This window comes from Odontesthes bonariensis, chromosome 7, assembly GCF_027942865.1.
Source record: "Odontesthes bonariensis isolate fOdoBon6 chromosome 7, fOdoBon6.hap1, whole genome shotgun sequence".
Lineage (NCBI taxonomy): Eukaryota > Metazoa > Chordata > Actinopteri > Atheriniformes > Atherinopsidae > Odontesthes > Odontesthes bonariensis.
The window spans coordinates 21,323,773-21,343,529 of NC_134512.1; the positions used below are offsets into that span (position 1 = coordinate 21,323,773).

Genomic DNA, 19,757 nt, shown 5'->3' on the forward strand with positions numbered 1-19,757 from the left:
CATGCCTCCTTCTGGTCTGCTGCTGGAATTTGAACTTTGTGACCTTGGCCCCAGATTAGACATGTCTTAAAGCTGCAGTAGACAATGATGTGCAGACACATGTGTTTTACTCTCAGTGTGGCGGTAACAGTTTGTGGAAACCACCTTTCCTGTTTAGGGAGAACAATGCTTCTGTGCACAGCTTTTTAAAGTGGAAGGCCAACAGTAAAGCAGGTCTCATCCGCAGTAATCTGAGTTTGGCTAACGGATGTTGTGCCTAAATGGGAGCAATTTCCTGTACCAAGGTTCCACACTCTTATTGTACAAGACTGTGAGCAGTTCAGTAACCTCGTGAGAGTGTAGCAAATCATTACTTATCACATAAAGTGCAGGCTGGTGTCATGTAAAATTCTGTAGAAATATCTGACACAATATTTTCGAGTGAATCAAAAAAAGAAAAACAGTGCTTCACTGGGTTGACACTCACTTTTCCAAAATAAATGAGAATGATTTGCAAGCATATTTGCTATTTAATGCTTCAGAGGTTAGCTGCAAAAATAATGAAGCAATCATTTCTGTAATGCGAATCATAAACCAAACATGAAGTCAGTCTCAACTCAGTTCCAACTCCGACTCGCTGCACATACAGAAAGAACACAGATGGAGCCTGTTGGAAGATACATTTTTATAATTTTTTCCTTTTGGAAAACAAAACATGATGAAAAAAATCATCAAATGTACAATTCTAGATTATTGCAAAGATGGAGGCTAACCCTCCATTCCTTTCAACATCTCTTATTTTTACAACAAAGGTGAAATGGGAAATCCTTTTTGCAGGTAATTAAGCTGTCACGCACAGCTGAGTGAGCTGTGGGACTCAAACAAGGAGCAGATTAAATCTATGAGATTTAATGCACAGAACACAAGCGGAAATTCTGCCTTGCATCTTTGCTGGCGATGTTCTCTCCGTCCCCGGCCAGTCGACTGCTCAGTCAGGTGGACATCAGCGGATGGACTCATCCACCTCTTTACTACTCATATCAGTAGATCTCTGAACAAATCTGAAACTCTTCTTTTTCTGTTATACTTTTGTGAGAACTAACATCTGAAATGACACTCGGCTTCACAAAAACGTCCAGCAGCGTATCCGTTTACTTTTTTATAATGATTTGGTCATTCTTTGAATATTCACTCAAATAACAGCGAAGACATTGTTCCATTTCATACTTAACATGCTGAAGCTTTCTAAATGCCTCAGGCGTAGGCCGTTTGAAACCATCCTGCTTGGGCGGCAACTAATGACTATTTTCATGATATACATTCATACTTATTACACACTTTATTACTCTCTTAATCAAATGTGTAGCGTGTAAACATCAGAGAACAGTGCAAACAGCTTTGAAGTCTCAAGGGAACATCTTCGAATATAAAGTGAAGATTTAGAACAAGAACAGGTTTTGGTTCAGTGTCCAAACATCACTGACGTGTCATTAACGCTTGAGAAATGTTTCTTTAGTCAGACTTCTGCTTTTCGTGTTTGTATTTTCCATAATCTCTGCATGTTCACAGACTTTTATAGAGATGTTTAAATGACAGTCACAGACATACCAGGTGTTAACGGCTGACACATGTCATAGCAGGTTTCTCTGACACACACACGCGCGCGCACACACACACACCTGCATGGTCAAATACACGCACACACACTGAGTCATTCCTCTTCAGCCTGCTTTCACTCAGTAATTCAGAAGAAGGGTTGATACTGACTGAGTCAGTGAAATGTTGCAACCCTGAAAAAAAGAAGAAATGAAAACAGTGATTCCTTTAAAAAGAAATGTAACAAAGATAGAACATTTTTTTTAAAAAAAATTCTGTTTTAAAAACGCTCCTCAGGAGGAAATCAGAAGAAAAATCTCTATCTCACTAACTAAATCTTCCTTTTTGTTTTAACCTCAACCTCGTTGCCCTTGATTATCTGCCACCCTCTTTTTCCAAACACACCCTTTTGTGTCATCTCAGTCTTTGACTCATCTCTTTATTTTGTGCTTTGTGACGTGCAAACAAAAGAAAGTGAATTATCATTTTCAGGGTGGTGACTGTATTAAAATATGTTGATACCTTGTAACTCCCAGTAGAGCAGGTAGAAGTCTTCAGAGAAGAACGTCCACACTCAGACTCTGGAAATGGTGAGTACAAACTGGATTGTGAATATTCTTAAGATGTTGACTATCTTTTAAAAGCAAATCTAGTTTAGTTTATCAGGTAAAATTCAATTTGCATCATTCATGCTTTCGCTCTGTGTGAATGCATGCATGTGTGAAGCTGTTTGTCTTTTCTGCTTTCAAAAATGGTATGACAGTCACTGATTGGGTAGTTTTCAAAGGAGTGTGAGGAGAAGGTGATACAACTGTGGACTTTGATCAGCTTTTGAAAAAAAAAAAAGAAATCATCAACTCTCCCCTCTCTCTCAACTCTCTTCAATTTTACTTTCTAGCTTTTTAAGTACACAAATAGCCTATAGATCCTGCACACAAGTGTTTGTTGCTAGGCTCAAATCAAACAAAGCTAAAACTAAGGTGCGGCTCCAAACTAATGACAGAGTGCGTCTGTGCCGCACCTTGTAACACCCTCGTTGTTAACATCTTTTGCCGACTGAACTCAATATCATGCCAGTTTGTGAAAACATCTTACACAAAGCTCTACTTATAGCTCAAAGATCATTCCCGATGCTTCATCCTCACGAGAGGATAGTCGGAAAAATCTGCAGGCACCGACACTGCATGCCCTTATTTTTGTTACATGCCCAGAAAAGTTTTCATCACATTTTGTGGCTCAGGTCCAGCTGTCCGGAGTGGAGGGTCGCTGCAAATCACCACGAACTTTACCTTTATCCTACAGCACGATGAAAGTTTCACTCCTGTTGGGAGCTGCGTCTTCTTGGTGGACAATGGTGCCAAGGGCTCACTAAATGATTTGATTAGAGTGAAAATGGTGGGAAGTACCGCTGCAGCCACTACAGCTTAAACAAGGTCAACGCTGAGCGAAGATTTTGGACTGCCGTGTTAGAAGGTGTTCTTCGTCTCATTCAAAAACACATCTCACATCGCAGACGTCTCACTCACTGGATGTTTTCTGGTAGCCCTCCCCCATAGACATAATATATTGTATGTCTATGGCCCCCACTCCTTACTCTCCATGTTGGTTTTCCTGTTGATTTGTTTGCCATTTGTGCGTGTGACGCTTTTCACATTGCTCCTCTATGGGGGGAGTCATTGTAAGATGCGGCCATGACAGTCGTGGTACACATCGAAAGTGACGCACAAAAGGAGTTTTTTATGATAGCATTTTTTTATTCATTTTTTTTGTTGACAAACACATAATTCAGAGCCTTTCTTGAATCATAGGCGCAATCATGCAAAATGAAAATAACCCTCAGGTCACTGAATCATCACTCAGGTATTCATAGATGTTGTCAAATCTCTGTGTGTGTGTAAATTCCCAATCAATTTATGCAACTAATTTTGGTGAAATACATTTGTGTGTGTGCATACAATATATGTACATATATATAGTCTACATACATTGTCTTATTTACACAACACAGTGGAATTAAAACAGAAAATAGGCTAAACTTGACTTGTATAGATGATACTTTTAAATAGAGCAGCCTACAGTATTTAATGACACCCCCCCACACACTCACACACACACGCACACACACACACACACACACACACACACACACACACATACACATCATGGCTTCTTTCGAATAGTACCAAAATAATTTTGTGCTACATTATGTAAACATGCACGATTAATGATTAACAAATCCGTTTTGTATGGAAAGAGCTCAGAGTAAATATCAAGTACGAAGTACACTTAACTTCACTTCGTGGCTCTTTGTGCAAGTGTGCATATTTTTATTTTCCCTTCATCTAATACCCACTGATCTTTGAACAGGCACAGTGCAGAGCCCTGATGCGTGTACTTTTGCTCACCTGGTAGCAGGGGCGAGGCTGGGGTATTTTTAGTGGTGCTAAGGCACCACCGTGAGATAGCTCGGCACCCCCTGGCTCAGCACATTTTTAAAATATCATATTATGCAAAAACACATTTTTTTTACTCAAGGATGCATTATTATAGTGACCATTTTGTTTATTTTCTAGTATTTGTTTTTGTTTTAACTCTTTACTCCCAAAATAAATGTTGAGTTATCTTCAATATTTGTCAGTCTTTTTAAATGAAGAGGTCGAAATTGAATGTTGTAGGGGAAAACACTATTCAAAGCAAAACTAATACGGCTCCAAAATTTATAAATGTTCTAGTTCGCCTCAATTAGTGAGATATAATGGGTGCTGGGCACCCCTAAAGACCAGATCCTAAAATCGCCCCTGCCTGGTAGAATATTTTTCTAATAGACAAAGATGATATCAAAATCGTAGACATGAAAATAGACTCCAAGAAAAAAGTAAACTATCATCAGACGTTCATTTTTACTCTGCTTTTCAGTGCAGTTGCAGTTGAAAAAAAGACTAAACTTAACGGTTAAGTGTGAGCTCAAACTCTTTCTCCTCTTAAATGAACCATTCAACAATCTAAAGTGAGTCATTCAGGTCCCACGACGTAATCAGGTAACCTGCACTTATGGGTTTACAACTAGTGCAATGATATTTGTACCAAAAACTGAGGAATATACTGAAAAGTTACATAATTAAATTGATCGCAGGGATACTTCCTTTTTCCTATATAGGTTGCTTTTTCTTTTAATTTCCGGTCTTTTTCAGTAGAATAGATTAGAATCTGGACATCTGGCCCACAGATCGGACTCTGACCCATCTCTTCTCGGATGTAAACCGGGGCTAGCTCACCTGTGAGTCAGGTGGCGGGTCTGTGTCTGTGAGGCTCCACCTCCCGCGGATGTGCAGCTCCCCTCTAGGTGTGTCCTTTTCTCTCCAGACTCACAATTGTTGTTGCCACGACGCAGAGAACGGATAGGTCGACCACTTACGAACTCACGACTTGCGCGGGTCTCTCTTAACTTTCCACGATGACTGCAGCTTCCTCAGAAAACGTGTTTCTGACTGCTTTACAGCCCAACAACTCGGTAACTACATATGGTATCCCCTCTGACATCCAGCTCGGGAATGGGGGCTCCGGTTTGGACTCAAAGGCGCGTCGTGTCCAGCAGCAGGTCCAGATGAGAATGGCGCAGAAGTCCACACTTCCGCGTCAAAATGGATCGGCCTCGCAATACGCCATGTCAGGTAAGAATAAACAAGCTTCTTGATTGGGCTCTGTTTTGTGTTCACAGGATAGACAAAGCTGTGTGAGCTGAAGCGAGCTCAGGGCTTACAAAAGTGGTGGAATGAGGCTGATATCATTATCTGACCACAGGGCCGAGTTTATAGCCAAGAGCCCTTTACTTATCCGTGTCGTGGACAGGACTCAGGGCTTCTATCAGACCAAATAAATGAAATAAAGCTGAAGTGCTTTGGGACAATGAAACCAAGGAATGCTTTTTATATTGGGTGTGAAAGCAGACTCATATTTCCAAAACAAACGCTCCAAAGTTTGTTTTCCCATCTTGGGTCAAACCTCGCAAGCAAATTGAGTTGACAAAAAAAAAAAAAAAAAAAAAAGCCTGTCAACACTCCAGTTGCAGTGGCTGAGGCTGTTTTCCATTGTTTAAAGAGACCAAGTCTAAGACATTTAATCTAGGCCAACAAATTAAGTGAATAGCTAACAACATGAACACAAAACAGTAAGTGGTTTGTTTGATCAACAATATTATTTTAAATACTTATTTCATTTGTCACCCAAAACAGTTAATTGGATCAGTAGATAGTTTTACTTCCAAGACTCGGAGCAAAACCAAAAGGAATGTGCCTGCTGTGTGTGTGGGGGAGTTGTGAACATTTGGCTTCACTCGAGCTGGAGGTTATGTATCTCGTCAGCTTATCTGGGAGTTTTTAATTTGCTCTGTAGCAATAGTGATATGACAGTGTGTCTTGTCTTTTCACACGAGAATCTGTTAATGTGTAACAGGCCTCAACAAGTGCTGCATTCATGAACTCTCTGATAGCAGAACTGAGGTGAGGGCCTCCCTCTGAGGGTTTGGGTTTCAGGTATTGCTCGGCTTGTTCCAGCCATGGTTTAAAGTCCTTGATAGCACTGAAACGGCACTTTTGAATTTTGAATGATCTCCTACCGGCCATTAAAATGATGGTGGGGGATTTTGCCATTCGTATGTGCTGAGACCTCACAGCAGCTTTTGACACAGTTGTCCACACCCTCCTTTTGTCTTGTCTGGAATACTGTCCATATTAAAGGCTCTGTATCAGAAAGGTTTAGGTCTTATTTGTCTGGCAGACGCGTTGCATTGAACAGGGTTGATTCTGTATCTTTATCTGCTCCTCTTTTTTTGTGGAGTCCCTCACAATTCCATAGTGGGGATATTGTTATTTTCCCTCCCTTGGTTCCCTCCTTAGGAAATATGGTATCCTATTCCATAGTTATGCTGATGACACTCAGATTTACCTGCTCTGAATCATGACAGCCCTGTTTCACTAAAACAACTATTAGAGTGTGGGAAATAAAAGCTTTGATGGCACTGAGCTGTTTGTATTTGAACAATGATAAAACTGAAATAATGACATTATGACCCAGTGGTGCCTGTTGTGCCTCTAATTTGGCTCTGCAGGGCCTTAAATCTGATGTGAAACCACATGAAAAGGATAAGCTCAGTGGTCAAAATTTATTATTATTTTTTTTAAACTGTGACTGTTATCTAACATCAAACCTTTATTATCATGTAATGATTTTGAAAGGCTTATTTGTGCTTTTATCATGTCCTAATGTTCTAATTCCTTATCAGAGCTCAGTTCTTTTGTTTTTATTTCAATTTATAGCATTGCTTTTCACTGCATTGTTAATGTATTTGTCTTTGATGTCAGTTTTTGTGAAGCCTTACTTGTTCTTTAATGTACAGCCCTTTGGTCAACAGGCAGCTGTTTTTGAATGTTCTGTATGAATAAAGTGACTTACAGAGATGAAGGTTCAAGGGATACTTGTGGCTCGACAGTGCTGTAACAGCTAGCTGTTGAGTCTGTTGTTAAGATACTTCACACTATCACAACTTGCCCCTCGAAGCCATCCCAGAGCACACACTTGCAGTGGCACCACTCCCAGAGGGGGAATGGCGGCTTTCCTGAACATAATGGAATTAGTCCTGATTTAAGTTAAATGACATGTGATGGTCTGAAGCAGTTAAGAGGTTGAATGCGGTTGAAGTCTGCAGGTGACTGAGGATTTTGCACTTGGTTGTTGCTGCTTGCTGCCTGAAGACATAGCTTCGTGTCCCATGAGTCGGAGTGCTTGACCAAACTGCATAGAACAAGTAGGACGCCTCAACTTTGGGCCTCTGTGTATGTGACCTCTAAATTCTGGGTTGAGTGTCAGCAGAACACAAGCCTTTTACTCACACTTCTAGTTTTAGCATTTCCCAGAGGCATCCAGTATGCCTGCTCCAACAGGCAAATATGCTGTTCAAGCTGGGTTTTTTTGGTGTTTTTTTTAAGGCTGCTTGCACAGAGAAATACAATCTGTCTGTTAAATAGGTCACGGTCCTGTTTGTTTTGAGTTTTAAAAAATTTTTTTTATCTCAATGTACTTGTCAATCACTCTCACCTTGTGTCTTTCTCTTTTTGCCCGGAGCTTTGCTTGAAGGAAAACATAAACCTCTAAAACCTGTGCTAAAGTAGCCTTTCACAGCAGGGAATGCTGCCGTTTAAGTGGTTTGTGGCTTTATTGTGAGGACTCATTAGAAATGCAAAAATGTTTGCGCATGAGAAAAACAAAACACCCAGAGCATTCTGCAAGGACTGTTTCCTTCTTATTTATGACAGTTACTGAGTTTGGAAAAGTGGACAAGTCTCAGCAGAACAACAATTAGAAAAGAGAATATGTATGAGGACAGTATAATCAAAGCTAATGTTTCTAAAGCCAGCAGAGGAGGAAAAAAATGTTTCCTCACTGAGGGGTGTTTTCAGGGTGTGTGTGTGCTGTATAGGCTGCTACGCAGGGTGTGTTGGGCGTTGCCGGGGTTGGGTGTGGGTCACACCTGAGTGCATGTCATCGTTTTCCTTGCGAATATGATGTTGTGTTCTCTCCACTGTTGAAATAGTTCAACCCTCCCCTTCGCTCACATGGGAAGTGGGGGAAGAAAAAAAAAAAAAAAGTCAAGGTCCTCAGGCATAACATGTACACACATGCACAGTACACTCACACTGAGGCATGGCTTCAAGCATGCTCGGAAACCAGTCTGTGTTGTTTCAGAAGTGTTTTCTCAAACAATTTCATGTCTAGTCGATGTATCATACAAGTACGTCTTTGAACTCCCTCGAGCACCGAGCATAAGGCATTTCCTCCGATAGCTGCATATTTTTTTTTAACCTAGTCAATGTCTTTTTTTTTTGTTAACAGTTTAGTGCATTAAGCAGTCGGCTCAGCACCATGGCTGAGCATTTCCACCTTGAAACTTCACCATAACATCCAGCTTTTTGTAACATAACAAATCCTGTTGGAACAATCCTCCCCACGTTTGTGGTGAAACTTGTAAGAGCTGATGATCAGGGACAAGCTTTAACTTACATTATTAACCGCTTCGGTAATTATGTGACAGCACAGTCTCGGAGAGGCAAGGTCAGACCTTGTGTTGAAAAAAAAAATAAACAATAGTCCCGACACCTTGTTGGGTGGAGCGTTTTGCATGCGCTTTGAGACACCAATGAAATCAGAAGCTACTGCAAGCTCAGTGGAGAAGACTTTAAAATCCACGGCAGTTCTCATACCGCGGAAAGCGATAGAAAGTGAGCACATTACCATTTTATAATCTAGCTTCCTCTTCTTGAAAATCTCTCTCTGGTTAAAGCATTTTGAGCTGGATTGCCTCAAAAGTTGGAGTAAACAGGGCAGGTGGTGTCATGTCCCGGTGGGTGGAAATATGGACAGGCCCAGGTTTAGCATATTCATAGAGTTGTGCACCAAGCCTTTTTTTTTAATAGGCCATGAGAGATTTTTTTTTCTTTCTTTTTAATTGCAAAAATCTAAAACTGTTTCATTTTAGGCTGACAGATGAGGTTATAGAAGATGGATCACTGCTGGAGTGGGACTTGAAAATGCATTTGAACTGCCACAACATTCTGAATAGACATTAATGTTCCCCAGAGGATGGATCCTAGTAGCATTGATCATTTCTTCCTCTTGTGTAACCTTCATGTATTTTTTTTTATTTTTTTTGTGGTATGCTTTGTTAGTTGTGTTACAGATTTTCATTATTTGTGATACAGATGTTTACTGTCCCTTTCGGGATGAATTGCACTGACCTTGACCATGTGTACTTTTTTTTAGCCTCCAAACACACAAGTAAATAACAGGATGTGAAATTGCCTAATTCCCTGGCAGAGCTCTGAAATGAGATAAAACTTAATTATACAGACATTACACAGGCGTAATTAAAATTCTTCTGTCATTGTCTCTGACTGTTTGGGTCAACAGTCGGTCGCTCAACCCTGCTCACATACAGAAGCATGACTGCCAACACTGACCGGTACCCTATCAGGTCACTCTCATCTGGAATGCGAGCGACACATTCAGTCACTCTGTGTGCTGAGAGAAACAGGCCAATGTCTTTGTGTGTCAAAGTAACTGGAGACATCAGGCCGAGTGACTTGATCAGCTCCTGCTGCTGCATTCAACCGCCAGTGCAACAGGGCACCACCTACATGGACTGTGATCTGCTTAATGTAAATTGTGTTTAAAATGTGTGAAGACTGGAATTTTTCTGATTACTTTGTATGAAATAGCTTGAATATGTTTCGTTTCACTATTCATTTACAAAGATGTCAAAAATGACTCTTTCAATAAAGCTTTTTACAGGTTTATCACACTTAAATATAATATTCAACGAAGCGTGCCTGTGTTGTTTATTGACATCTGATAGATCAAATGTGGTTTTGTTGCTTTTTTTTCAGACTATGGTGGTTCAGCCACAATGAAACACAGTGCCTACACCCCGAGTTTCAGCTCTAAATCATCCTATATGTACTCAGGCTCCAGAACAATGGTGAGCGCAGCAGATCTTTCTAAAAGTTTCATCATGTATTTGACACATTGTGGAAATGATTAAGCTAATGGTTAGTATTTAATTTAACTGGATAGTTGAAAAAAATATATATATTAATAACACTGTAACTAACCAGGGTTAAGAAGGACACAGCATGTGTGGTATTTCACAGCAGACTGTGATTAGATCAGCTCAGAGTTTTCAAGTCTACCCTCGAGATTCCTTTTGGTTTAGAGGTTCAGCGGACAGACACACTATGTGTCACCGATGTTTGAGCTGTGTAATTGCATTTTAGACCAGTCAGGAAATTAATATGACAAAACACTGAGGGCTAGATATTTACTTTTTATATATTTATTTATATATATATATATATCTTAATTAATGAAAACATTTTTGTTTGTTTGTTTTAGTGTGTGTAAATGCAGTGACTTGAAACCAGTTCACCCAAACACGCAATTCACTAAAACATATTTGTTGATTTTGCGTGAACTTTAAATTGTAACAGCTACTCTGTATCCTCAGGGTCCACATGTAACCCAGAAGGCAAACTTCAGCAGCCGGTCAGCTGGCCCAGACACGGCCCTGTATAACAGGATGAGTGTCGGTGGTGGCGGCAGTGGAGGTATGTACCAAGAAAGCTTCCATGTGGGTGGCCACCAAGGAACCATGAGGCAGCAGAACCAAATGGACCATGATGCCATGTCTGTGCGGTCATTTCACACCATGCCTGTGGGGAATAACTGGGTGTATGATGACGCAGACGATAGTAGCTTTATTGCCGGACAGGAGGCCGCAACTACCCGCCAGTACGCTCAGAGCGCAGTCAACGGCTACAGCAGCCAGAAATGGCAAGGGGGGGGTACCACAACCTGTGAGATGCCCATGCGCAGATCTCTAAGTGGCACTCTTAACCGTGGTGGAGGAATGATGGGAGGAGGACCTGAGATAATCGAGCAGCAGCAGTCCTACAAAGGCCCGTCCTACCGTACCATCAACAGGATCACAAACAGAAACCGGATGAGTATGGGCTCCGGGTCTGCGAACGTCATGTCCTCAAGTGCTAGCAGCTTTGGTGTAGGAGGAGACAGAGTTGACAGTGGGTTTATTGTGCCCACAATGTCCTCTGGTTCCCAGGGGAACCTCCTAATTCACCGCCCCGGCACCCTGTCCCGTGCCATGTCAATCAAAAGCATGCACAGTGTGGGCAAGGGCATGGACATCTTCAATGGGCAGATGGGGAGCAACATGAGTCTAAGTGGGTGAGGAGCTTTTAAATGTATCTGAACCATTATTTCACATTGCAAACGAATAATGTCAAGTGACAGCAACCAACTGAGATTTTGAGCAGTTGACTTCTTCTCATTTCTGCTCATTTTTTAAATGCAAACAATTTTGAGGAAAAATACAAATACTGATCATTTTTGTTCACAAGCATTGTCTGTATAGGCAATATACAGCACAGTAGCTTAATCCTCTGTGTGTCTGTCGTTTGTTATAACTACTACAAGCAGATGAATGAGTGTTCATGTATAACAATAGCCACTTCAGTCACTGTTGCTAATCCTCACCAGCACATTAAATGTATATTAATCCACATCAGAAAATAGTTCCACAGCAAATACGTCCTAAAATTGACAGTGACAGACTAATGCATTTTTTTCTGTAGTGGTAATATCATGGTGTTACGTGTTTTTTTTTTTTATCGTTAAGGTCATGGTTTTCAGTAACAGCAGTAGTGCACTTTAGTCATTCTGGTGACATCAGTTCTATATAGTGTTCCTGAAAGCCAAAATGAAAGTTGCAACACCACCATATTGGTGGTGTTGCAACTTTCATGCGTCATGAGTTTTTAATCAGGGGGTGTGTGCGTTTGCAAAGAGCTGCCGTGGGTTGGGAGCAGGCTCCAAAGTGGCAAGACTGGTTTAGGGTGTGTCTGCTCAGTTTCAGGCCTCACATTTCACACATCCCACATCCCATATCCCACAGTGGGTGATTAGGCGTGTGGGTTTGCAGAGCAGTGTGTGATTTGGAAACAATTCAACGAGCTGTATTTTGTACACAAGCGACAACTCATACATAAATGTTTGCTGTTGCTGATGCTATCCAAAATTATATTTTGTGCTGCCTAATTTAACAGCGGAAGTAATGACATACTTAATTGTTTTAGATTTCTTTGGGTGAATTTGTTCTTTTCCTCTTTTGGCAGCTTCAGTGCCATGGACATGGCCTCAGCCGTGCAATACCTGAGAGGACCTGACCCCGAGCTTCAGGTCCTTGGTGCAGCGTACATTCAGCATCAGTGTTTCAATGAAAGCGACGCTAAAGACGAGGTATTTTGCACAGATTAAACTTGCGGTTCGAATTCCTTGAGCTCTTTGCTCTCTGCGTTCCTTTAGAGAAGCGCAGCCAGAAATAAAATCGTTCTCCTACAAGACTATGATTTATTGATGTTTCTCAATTTGTGTTGACATTGAAGAGACCATTGACCATAATGCTTTTTGAGGAGTTGCCTTTCTTTCACTCTGTTATGCAGCTTAGATTCATGTAAAGGGCCTGCTGAGCTCCAAGTTTGAATCACAGGGAGTTAAAGTACAAATATGCCTGATAAACAAGCCACCCTATGATCAACGTCTGATTTATTTCTACAAAGGCCATAAACCGTCACAACAGCTTTGAATGAAAGGTAATTGCATTAATCTTTTTTCCCCAAGGTGCGTGCCCTGAATGGCATCGGTGATCTGGTGAAGTTGTTCAACAGCGAGTCTCAGGACGTGCGACGTTATGCCACCGGTGCCACACGCAACCTCATCTATGAGAACATAAATAACAAAATGACCCTGATCAAAGAGGGCGGCATACCAGAGCTGGTCAAAGCACTCAGCGACAACGATGACGAGCTCCGCAAAAACATCACAGGTAGGGAAATCACCATCTGGCTTATAAAGCTGGCAGGACATTTAGAGAGTCCTTTACTGAGGCCAAATAGTGTATGTCACATTTTACCATTTTATGGAGAGCCATATGGATCCACAACAAAATCTAACAGACCTGTTTCTACTAAGGTACATGAATGTCAATGAATCCTTTTTTTTAATAAAGAGTCGTGGCACGAAATTCTTGTTTTGGCATGGCAAATTGGTTATCTGCGCACATCATTCTCCTAGTGTTCTTGAAATTCTTTGAACAAACGATAGCCTTGAAAATGATATCACTAAGACAGTGCTGCAGATTTTCAAGTTTGGTGGGGCTGCTGTCATCGTGTGTGGACATGAATATAGGGAGTGTGCATGAGTTGTCTAGGCATGTGGGAAAGGAGTATATCTGCTCCTCCCCTTTACTGGAGAAGGCCACTGTCACTTTCTCTTTTTGTCAGTTACGCCTGGATTTGTATCTGTCAGAGGGCTAAGAGACTAATGTCTGTTTCATAGTTTCAGTAAGAAGTTTAGGGAAAGTGATGGATTAACAAAGCAACTGTGTGTATTCAACTTAATCTGAATAGTGACAGAGGTCTCAGGATTTTTTAGATTTGATATGCGAAAAACATTTGAAGTTTTCCAGCTTATACTGGATATTTTAACCTTAAATTAATAGTCCAGTTTTAATATTATTTATTTAATGAAATTTACTTTAAATTTTTGAAAGTTAGCTGCAGCATGTTAAGTGAGCAGATGGGAGTGGAAAGAGCTAGCTTGATGCTGTCTAAAGTTTACAAGTTGTTGGAAGTTAAGGCTGAGCTAACTAGCTTACTGTAACCTGGTACTGCATGGGCACGTACGAGTTCAGTATTTTCCTTTCGTGCGTGCAGGTATCCTGTGGAATCTTTCATCCAAAGAAAACCTGAAGGAGAAACTGGCCAAGGAGACACTTTCCACACTTACTGAGACGATCCTTGTTCCTCTGGCAGCCAGAGAGAAGGATGATGCAGAGAGGATCAAGGACTGCTCCAGCGGCAGCTCAGAGTCTCCCTCTCAAGAGGAAATCTTCTGCAACACCACAGGATGCCTCAGGTGCAAATCATTTGTTAAAGTATTAAGTAAAATAAATTAAGTCATTCTCCCTTTTAGGTGTGAAGTATATCGAAGTCATGCAAAGATACACACAACACTGGAATAATTAACCCAAACAACGGTGAATTAAACATCACACGTGGAGCCTGAAAAGTAGAAAACTCATTGCTCAAGAGGTTTAGTTTAGTTTAGTTTAATTCAGCTCAGTAACTTTAGGGCATTCCTAGATCATATGAACGAATAAAAGTAGCAGGAAGTGCTTGGCAGGTAACTGGTAACTCGATTCATTTAAAAAATTTTATAAGCAATTGCATGTGCTCTGTGGATGGTTTTTCAGTAAATCAGCTGATGGGCCAATATTTCACATGTTTGAGATGGATTAGGCTGAAAATTCTCCCAATCCAGATCTTCATTTTTCAATCTGGCTACTTGATTAATTCGTGTTTTCCTTCTAGTTCAGTGGTGGCATTTTTTTTTCACTCTCCCATGACTGCATTTGCATGTGTTGAGCCTGTTCCTGTAGTTGGCACAAACCCTCAAGTCACCTGATGACTACTGGCAATTTTACCACATTCCTTACCCGTTGTTTGCAAAAAAAAAACAGTATCTCTTTAATCTTCAGTTACTTTGATATCATTCCAATTGGGAGAATATTTGTCGTGATTTATTTATTTTTCTAATGTTGTTTTTGTGTGCGTTTGTTTTGCTGGTGCACAATAAGCTAAACTGCAGCGATCTCTATGAGCCCTGTCTGCTCAGAGTAAAGCCTGATTTATGGTCGTCCTGGAAAGGCTACTGAGAGCCACGGAGACCCTCCCGGAGACACTCTCCGTCGCTTGCGTGCGTCTGACAAAATTCCTATCTATCCGTCGAGGCGATGGAGACTCGCGGAGACCCCAAGGGTTGTGATTGGTCGGCTAACAACGTAATTTTCGGAATCACTTTTCCGGTTTAGCTCCTTCCTCTCAGAACAACAACACCGCCATTTTTGAAAGAGTTTACTGTGTGCCAGTCAACATTTGGTCAAAATTATTTGCATTTCAAAATCAATAAGCTCCAACTCCAACAACAGTCTTTCTCTCTCGGTCGCCATCGTTCACTGTGAGGAGCGGAACGGAGCCGGAAGTTAAACAATCATCGTCTAGCGTATGCCAGGGTTGAGTTTAGCCTGAAAGCTTTCTGACCTCTCACTTGCTCTCTGTGTGCTCAGGAATCTGAGCTCTGGAAATGAGAAAACCCGTGAGAAGATGCGAGAAACCAGAGGATTGGTGCAGTCCTTGGTGGAATACATGAATTACTCTCTTGAAAATCATAAGGAAGATACTAAGGTGAGAGTTTGCTTTATTCTTTCCGTTCAAAACAAAGTCTGTTCTGTTTGTGGTCTCATTTGTCTGTGTTTGACTCCTAGGGGGCTGAGAATGCAATGTGCATCCTGAGGAATCTTTCATACCAGATCTACAATGAACTTCCTCCATCTGTTTCTAATCGCCTGAAGGGGCCAACCAGAGATCAGAGCAATGAGGATGGCGGCACCGTTGGCTGTTTTACACCTCAGAGCAGAAAAGCCAAAAATGTACGCACCAGTTAACAAATACATTATGTGTATGAACCAGACCATCCGTTTTAGCACTAACTTCTTGTCTCCTCCTCTGACTGACTGACAGAAAAAGCCCAACTTCATATTCAATGAGGTTTCAAAGATTCCAAGTGATATGGAGTGGCTTTGGCACCCTCAGATCATGAGGCTGTACCACTCTGTGCTGAAGTCGAATGACATCACCGGCACCACCCGCGAGGCGGCCCTTGGAGCTATGCAGAACATCACAGCTGGAGACAATAGGGTGAGCAATGTATTGATCAGGCCTCGTCAGGCAAAAGTGAAACGGTCTGTTCATGACATATTTGAATTCTGTCTCTTTAACCTGCAGTGGGCTTCAGTGTTGGCCAGCTGGGCTCTGGAGAAGGAACAAATTTTGCCAACACTGGTTGATAACCTGGACACCGAGAGGGACATTGAGCTGCGTTCTGTCACTGGCCTCATCAGAAATCTGTCCCGTCATGGAAGCGATGTGGATGACTTTGGTCAGTATTTTGTAGGTTTGTGTGTGTTTTCAAAATGTTGTTTGTCGTTACGTGACATGAACAATTCATTCCAACTAGATCAGGATGCCAGATCGCCATTGGTTCGATTTAGACCTCAGAAAGTTATTATGAAATGCAAAAAAGTTTCAAGTCAATCTGGAAAAAAATAAAAATCATTTGTATGGACGTTCATAAATCTAACAAGTCTAGCAATGTAAACATAAGAGAAAAAAATTCTCATTAAGACTTAGAGTTATGCTCAGAGATCTGCGATGTATTCTCTAAGGGACCGATCTAACGTATTAAGCATGCACGGAGAAATCGCGCAAGAAGCCCAAAGTCACATGGTTAAACAATCGGTTTTACCAAACCGAGTCGGACAGCCTTTAAATATGTTTTCACACTCTTTTTGTGTTTTTGTTTTTAGCTACAAGGACCATATCCCACCTGTTGGATAAGTTGCCAGAAAACGGAAGACAGAAGCAGCCATCCAGCGAGGTGGTGATCAACATCTGTGGGGCTCTCAACAGCATGGTGACCGGCAGCTCTGTGGCCGCCAAAGAAATTGCCTCACATGGAGGCTTAATGAAACTGTCGGGCATCAGGGACGAACATGACAGCAGGTCTGTAATGCGGCAAGTGATCAAACATGCTGCGCAAGTTAAATGTGTACTTGTGTGAGTCCTGATGTTTGCACAGAATAGAAGTGTTTTAACTTTGAATTGAATGTTTTTCCAGCGCCGGGATGATTAAAGCAGCCCAAGCAGCATCCACAGTCCTCGCCAACATGTTCCATTATGGGAAACTGCATAGACTGTACAAATCGGTAAGAGACCATACAAATCACTAAACAGCTCTCAGCTCTGGATGATTGATGATAGTATGCAGTAGCTAGGGACTGGACTGGATAATGTATTTGCCACCTTTCATGTGGGTGACCTGGGTTCAAATCCCCTGCATGAAAGGTACCTCCAGTAGGGGTCCTTAGGCAAGACCCCCTTACCCTACCCGCCTAGCAGTGTAAGTTGCTTTGGATAAAAGCATCTGCCAAATGCATTAACATGAACATAGCTAACAAATTATAGATCAGATTTGGGATCATTTTGTTTGCCCTAAAAACAGACCTAGATCTAGACATGTTTAGTTAACTCTAATGATCTAACCTCTGTTAGGTAAGGTCTGTTTGCATGTGGAGCATCATTTTTCTTTAGAAAAAACATCTTTTTGTGATGTTTTTTTTTTTCTCCTGTATGGTTGGCAGAAGTGATCGGTCAAAACATTGACTCCAAACACAATGGTCTGAAAAACACACGGACAGATGGCTTCAAAGGTTCCTAGTTCCCCAAAGATAGTCTGACAAAGCTTTACAATTTGTGGCTTAATGTTTTGCCACGATACGGAAACTTAAACAGTTGTTTATTTTATTTTTGTACATAAGAAAACAAATGCACAGTCAGAGCTTGTCAGTGGGAAAAGCAAGTACTTTCACTTCAACATAGCCAGTCGCCTGTTGAATCGCACAGCAGCCATTTTGCAGTTGCCGATGATGATTTTCTCAATCAATGTTGGACAAGTCCAAGCACATCCATCCCTGTTAATTCTTTCAGCTTAAAAATATGGAGAAGCAAGGCTCAGGTTTACAAATGCATGCAATTTCCTTTAGCTAAACATAAAATGACACAAATGTGATTTTTTTTTTTTTTTTTTTTTTGTGGCTTTTAATAAACAATTTGATACTTTAATGATTTCAGTACAAAAAACTTTTTCAAAACATGTTTCTGAATCCGACATGCCTCCAACACGGGGCAAATGGCGCGTGAAGTCAAAGTTTTCTCATGATGGTGCTCCACCCCTCATCTGTTACAAAGAAATAATTCAATCTTCAATCTTTTTTCTTTTTTTAGTTGGGTGACACATTTTAAAAAAACATCTTTTGCCTGCTCACAGTGCACTTCCTCCAACACACACACACACACACAGGTCTTTGTCCTGGGCTGAAAGGGGTTGTTTTGCATACAGATTAGTTTGCCTCTCCCAAAGGCGTGGTGTTCAGCCTGTTATCGAATGAACAAGTCCAAACGGAGCATTAAAATGCACTGATATTTGTCATACATACAGCTGAAACACTGTCTGGAACTCAAACTGCTTAAACAGTGAATCTTGTCACCTGTGTGACTCATGAATGGCTTGCTTTTTATTTTGAGGTCCAAGGTTCTTCCAAGTCCAATGTCAACATCAATTCTAATCTAATTCTAATTCTTTGAATTCTAAAAGTATTTTTTTCACTACTTAATTATATGAGAAACTCTTTTTTTTTCCCGTGTTTTCCACCTCCCTACAAAGTCATTAACTCAGATTTTTTTTGTGCCTTTGTGTTACAGAAAGGGTTCACAAAGCGGAACATGATAAACGTTTCACTGTGAAGGGAAGGTAATGTAGCACAAGGCTCAGTCTTCGTCGGTGAGTCGGTGTAAAGATAAAAAAAGAAATGCACTGGTGATGCAAGATCCCTAGTGGGGATAAAGGGCTTTCTTGTGTGTTTTACAACACAGTGGACATCGGTGCAGTGCAAGAACCGTGGCTGCAAAAGGACTATTTATGGACTTTGATGCATATGTGTGCACCTTAGCCTTTTTCTCAGTTTGAACACTGTGTGTGCTTAGAGTCTAATCTCTCTGTCAGAACAGCATGAATTTAGATAAAACAGCGGTTTTAAAACTGCAAATGGATCACAAGGTGGACACTTGTGCCTCCCTACTATTGCATCTCATTTACAGCTTGAATTTAACAAATCTGCCAACGGGATTTTTGTAAATATTGCTTTTTATTTTACACAAAAATGAGTTGAATATTTTATATATTGTAGTAATTGATACTTTTAATATAGATAAGTATATGTGAGTCATACATATGACTTTGCTTTATTTGAATGTAAACCAGAGATTTATTCAAATTTGAATGTAAATACATTTACTTTAAGGGATCATTTTTCCATATTTGATTTTGTTACTTGTGTGCAAAGTCTTCTGTCTTGTCAAAGTATTACTGCGGGTAATCGATTGGGAGGGTGCAAGTAAAGGTATATGTTCCTGACGTTGCAAAACAAATTTTATTTGAACACTATTTTTTTTTGGATAGCTTTGCATGAGATCTTTTTTGAATAAGAATGTTGCATACTTACACAACTTCCAGAGTTTGATTTCAGTACACTGAAATACTTAAAAATCTATTTGTTTAAGCCTTTTTTTTTTCCTTTGAAAATACACACATATATAAAATGTTGGAGTTGTAACCGTTATCACTGTGTGGGTTTTGCAAGACTGGCTGTTTTGTTAGTTGCTTTTGGTGTTGCATCATCTGATTTAACTTCTAATAAAAAGTACTTGGAAATTAAATGTAATTTTGAGTGTCTTTCCTGTGCGTGTGTTGCTCTGACAGACTGACACCAATATGCAGAAATGTCAGCCACACCCTGTTTACATACTTGCTCCTGCTCAGAGAAGAACAATACCAGATGTTCCCAGCTGCACCCTTATTTTGGCTCTTATTTCACTGCTGGT

General features: G+C 40.8%; 1 protein-coding gene and 1 long non-coding RNA gene across 2 annotated transcripts; one reads left to right on the forward strand and one right to left on the reverse strand.

Moving 5' to 3' along the window:
* Positions 1-649: 649 nt before the first annotated feature.
* LOC142384086 (uncharacterized) lies at positions 650-5,339 on the reverse strand. Its single transcript, XR_012770016.1, has 3 exons — positions 4,851-5,339; positions 2,098-2,156; positions 650-1,769 (listed from the first exon to the last, which is right to left on the reverse strand). It is a non-coding gene; the product is annotated as an uncharacterized LOC142384086 (long non-coding RNA).
* On the forward strand, positions 4,932-19,592 carry LOC142384084 (plakophilin-3-like). Its single transcript, XM_075470033.1, has 13 exons — positions 4,932-5,246; positions 10,014-10,105; positions 10,631-11,367; positions 12,315-12,438; positions 12,820-13,024; positions 13,914-14,115; positions 15,326-15,443; positions 15,524-15,688; positions 15,780-15,956; positions 16,044-16,197; positions 16,625-16,820; positions 16,936-17,023; positions 18,579-19,592. Exons 1-13 carry the CDS (start codon positions 5,030-5,032, stop codon positions 18,618-18,620), a joined length of 2,517 nt encoding a protein of 838 aa, XP_075326148.1. The 5' UTR covers positions 4,932-5,029; the 3' UTR covers positions 18,621-19,592.
* The last annotated feature ends 165 nt before the right edge of the window (positions 19,593-19,757 follow it).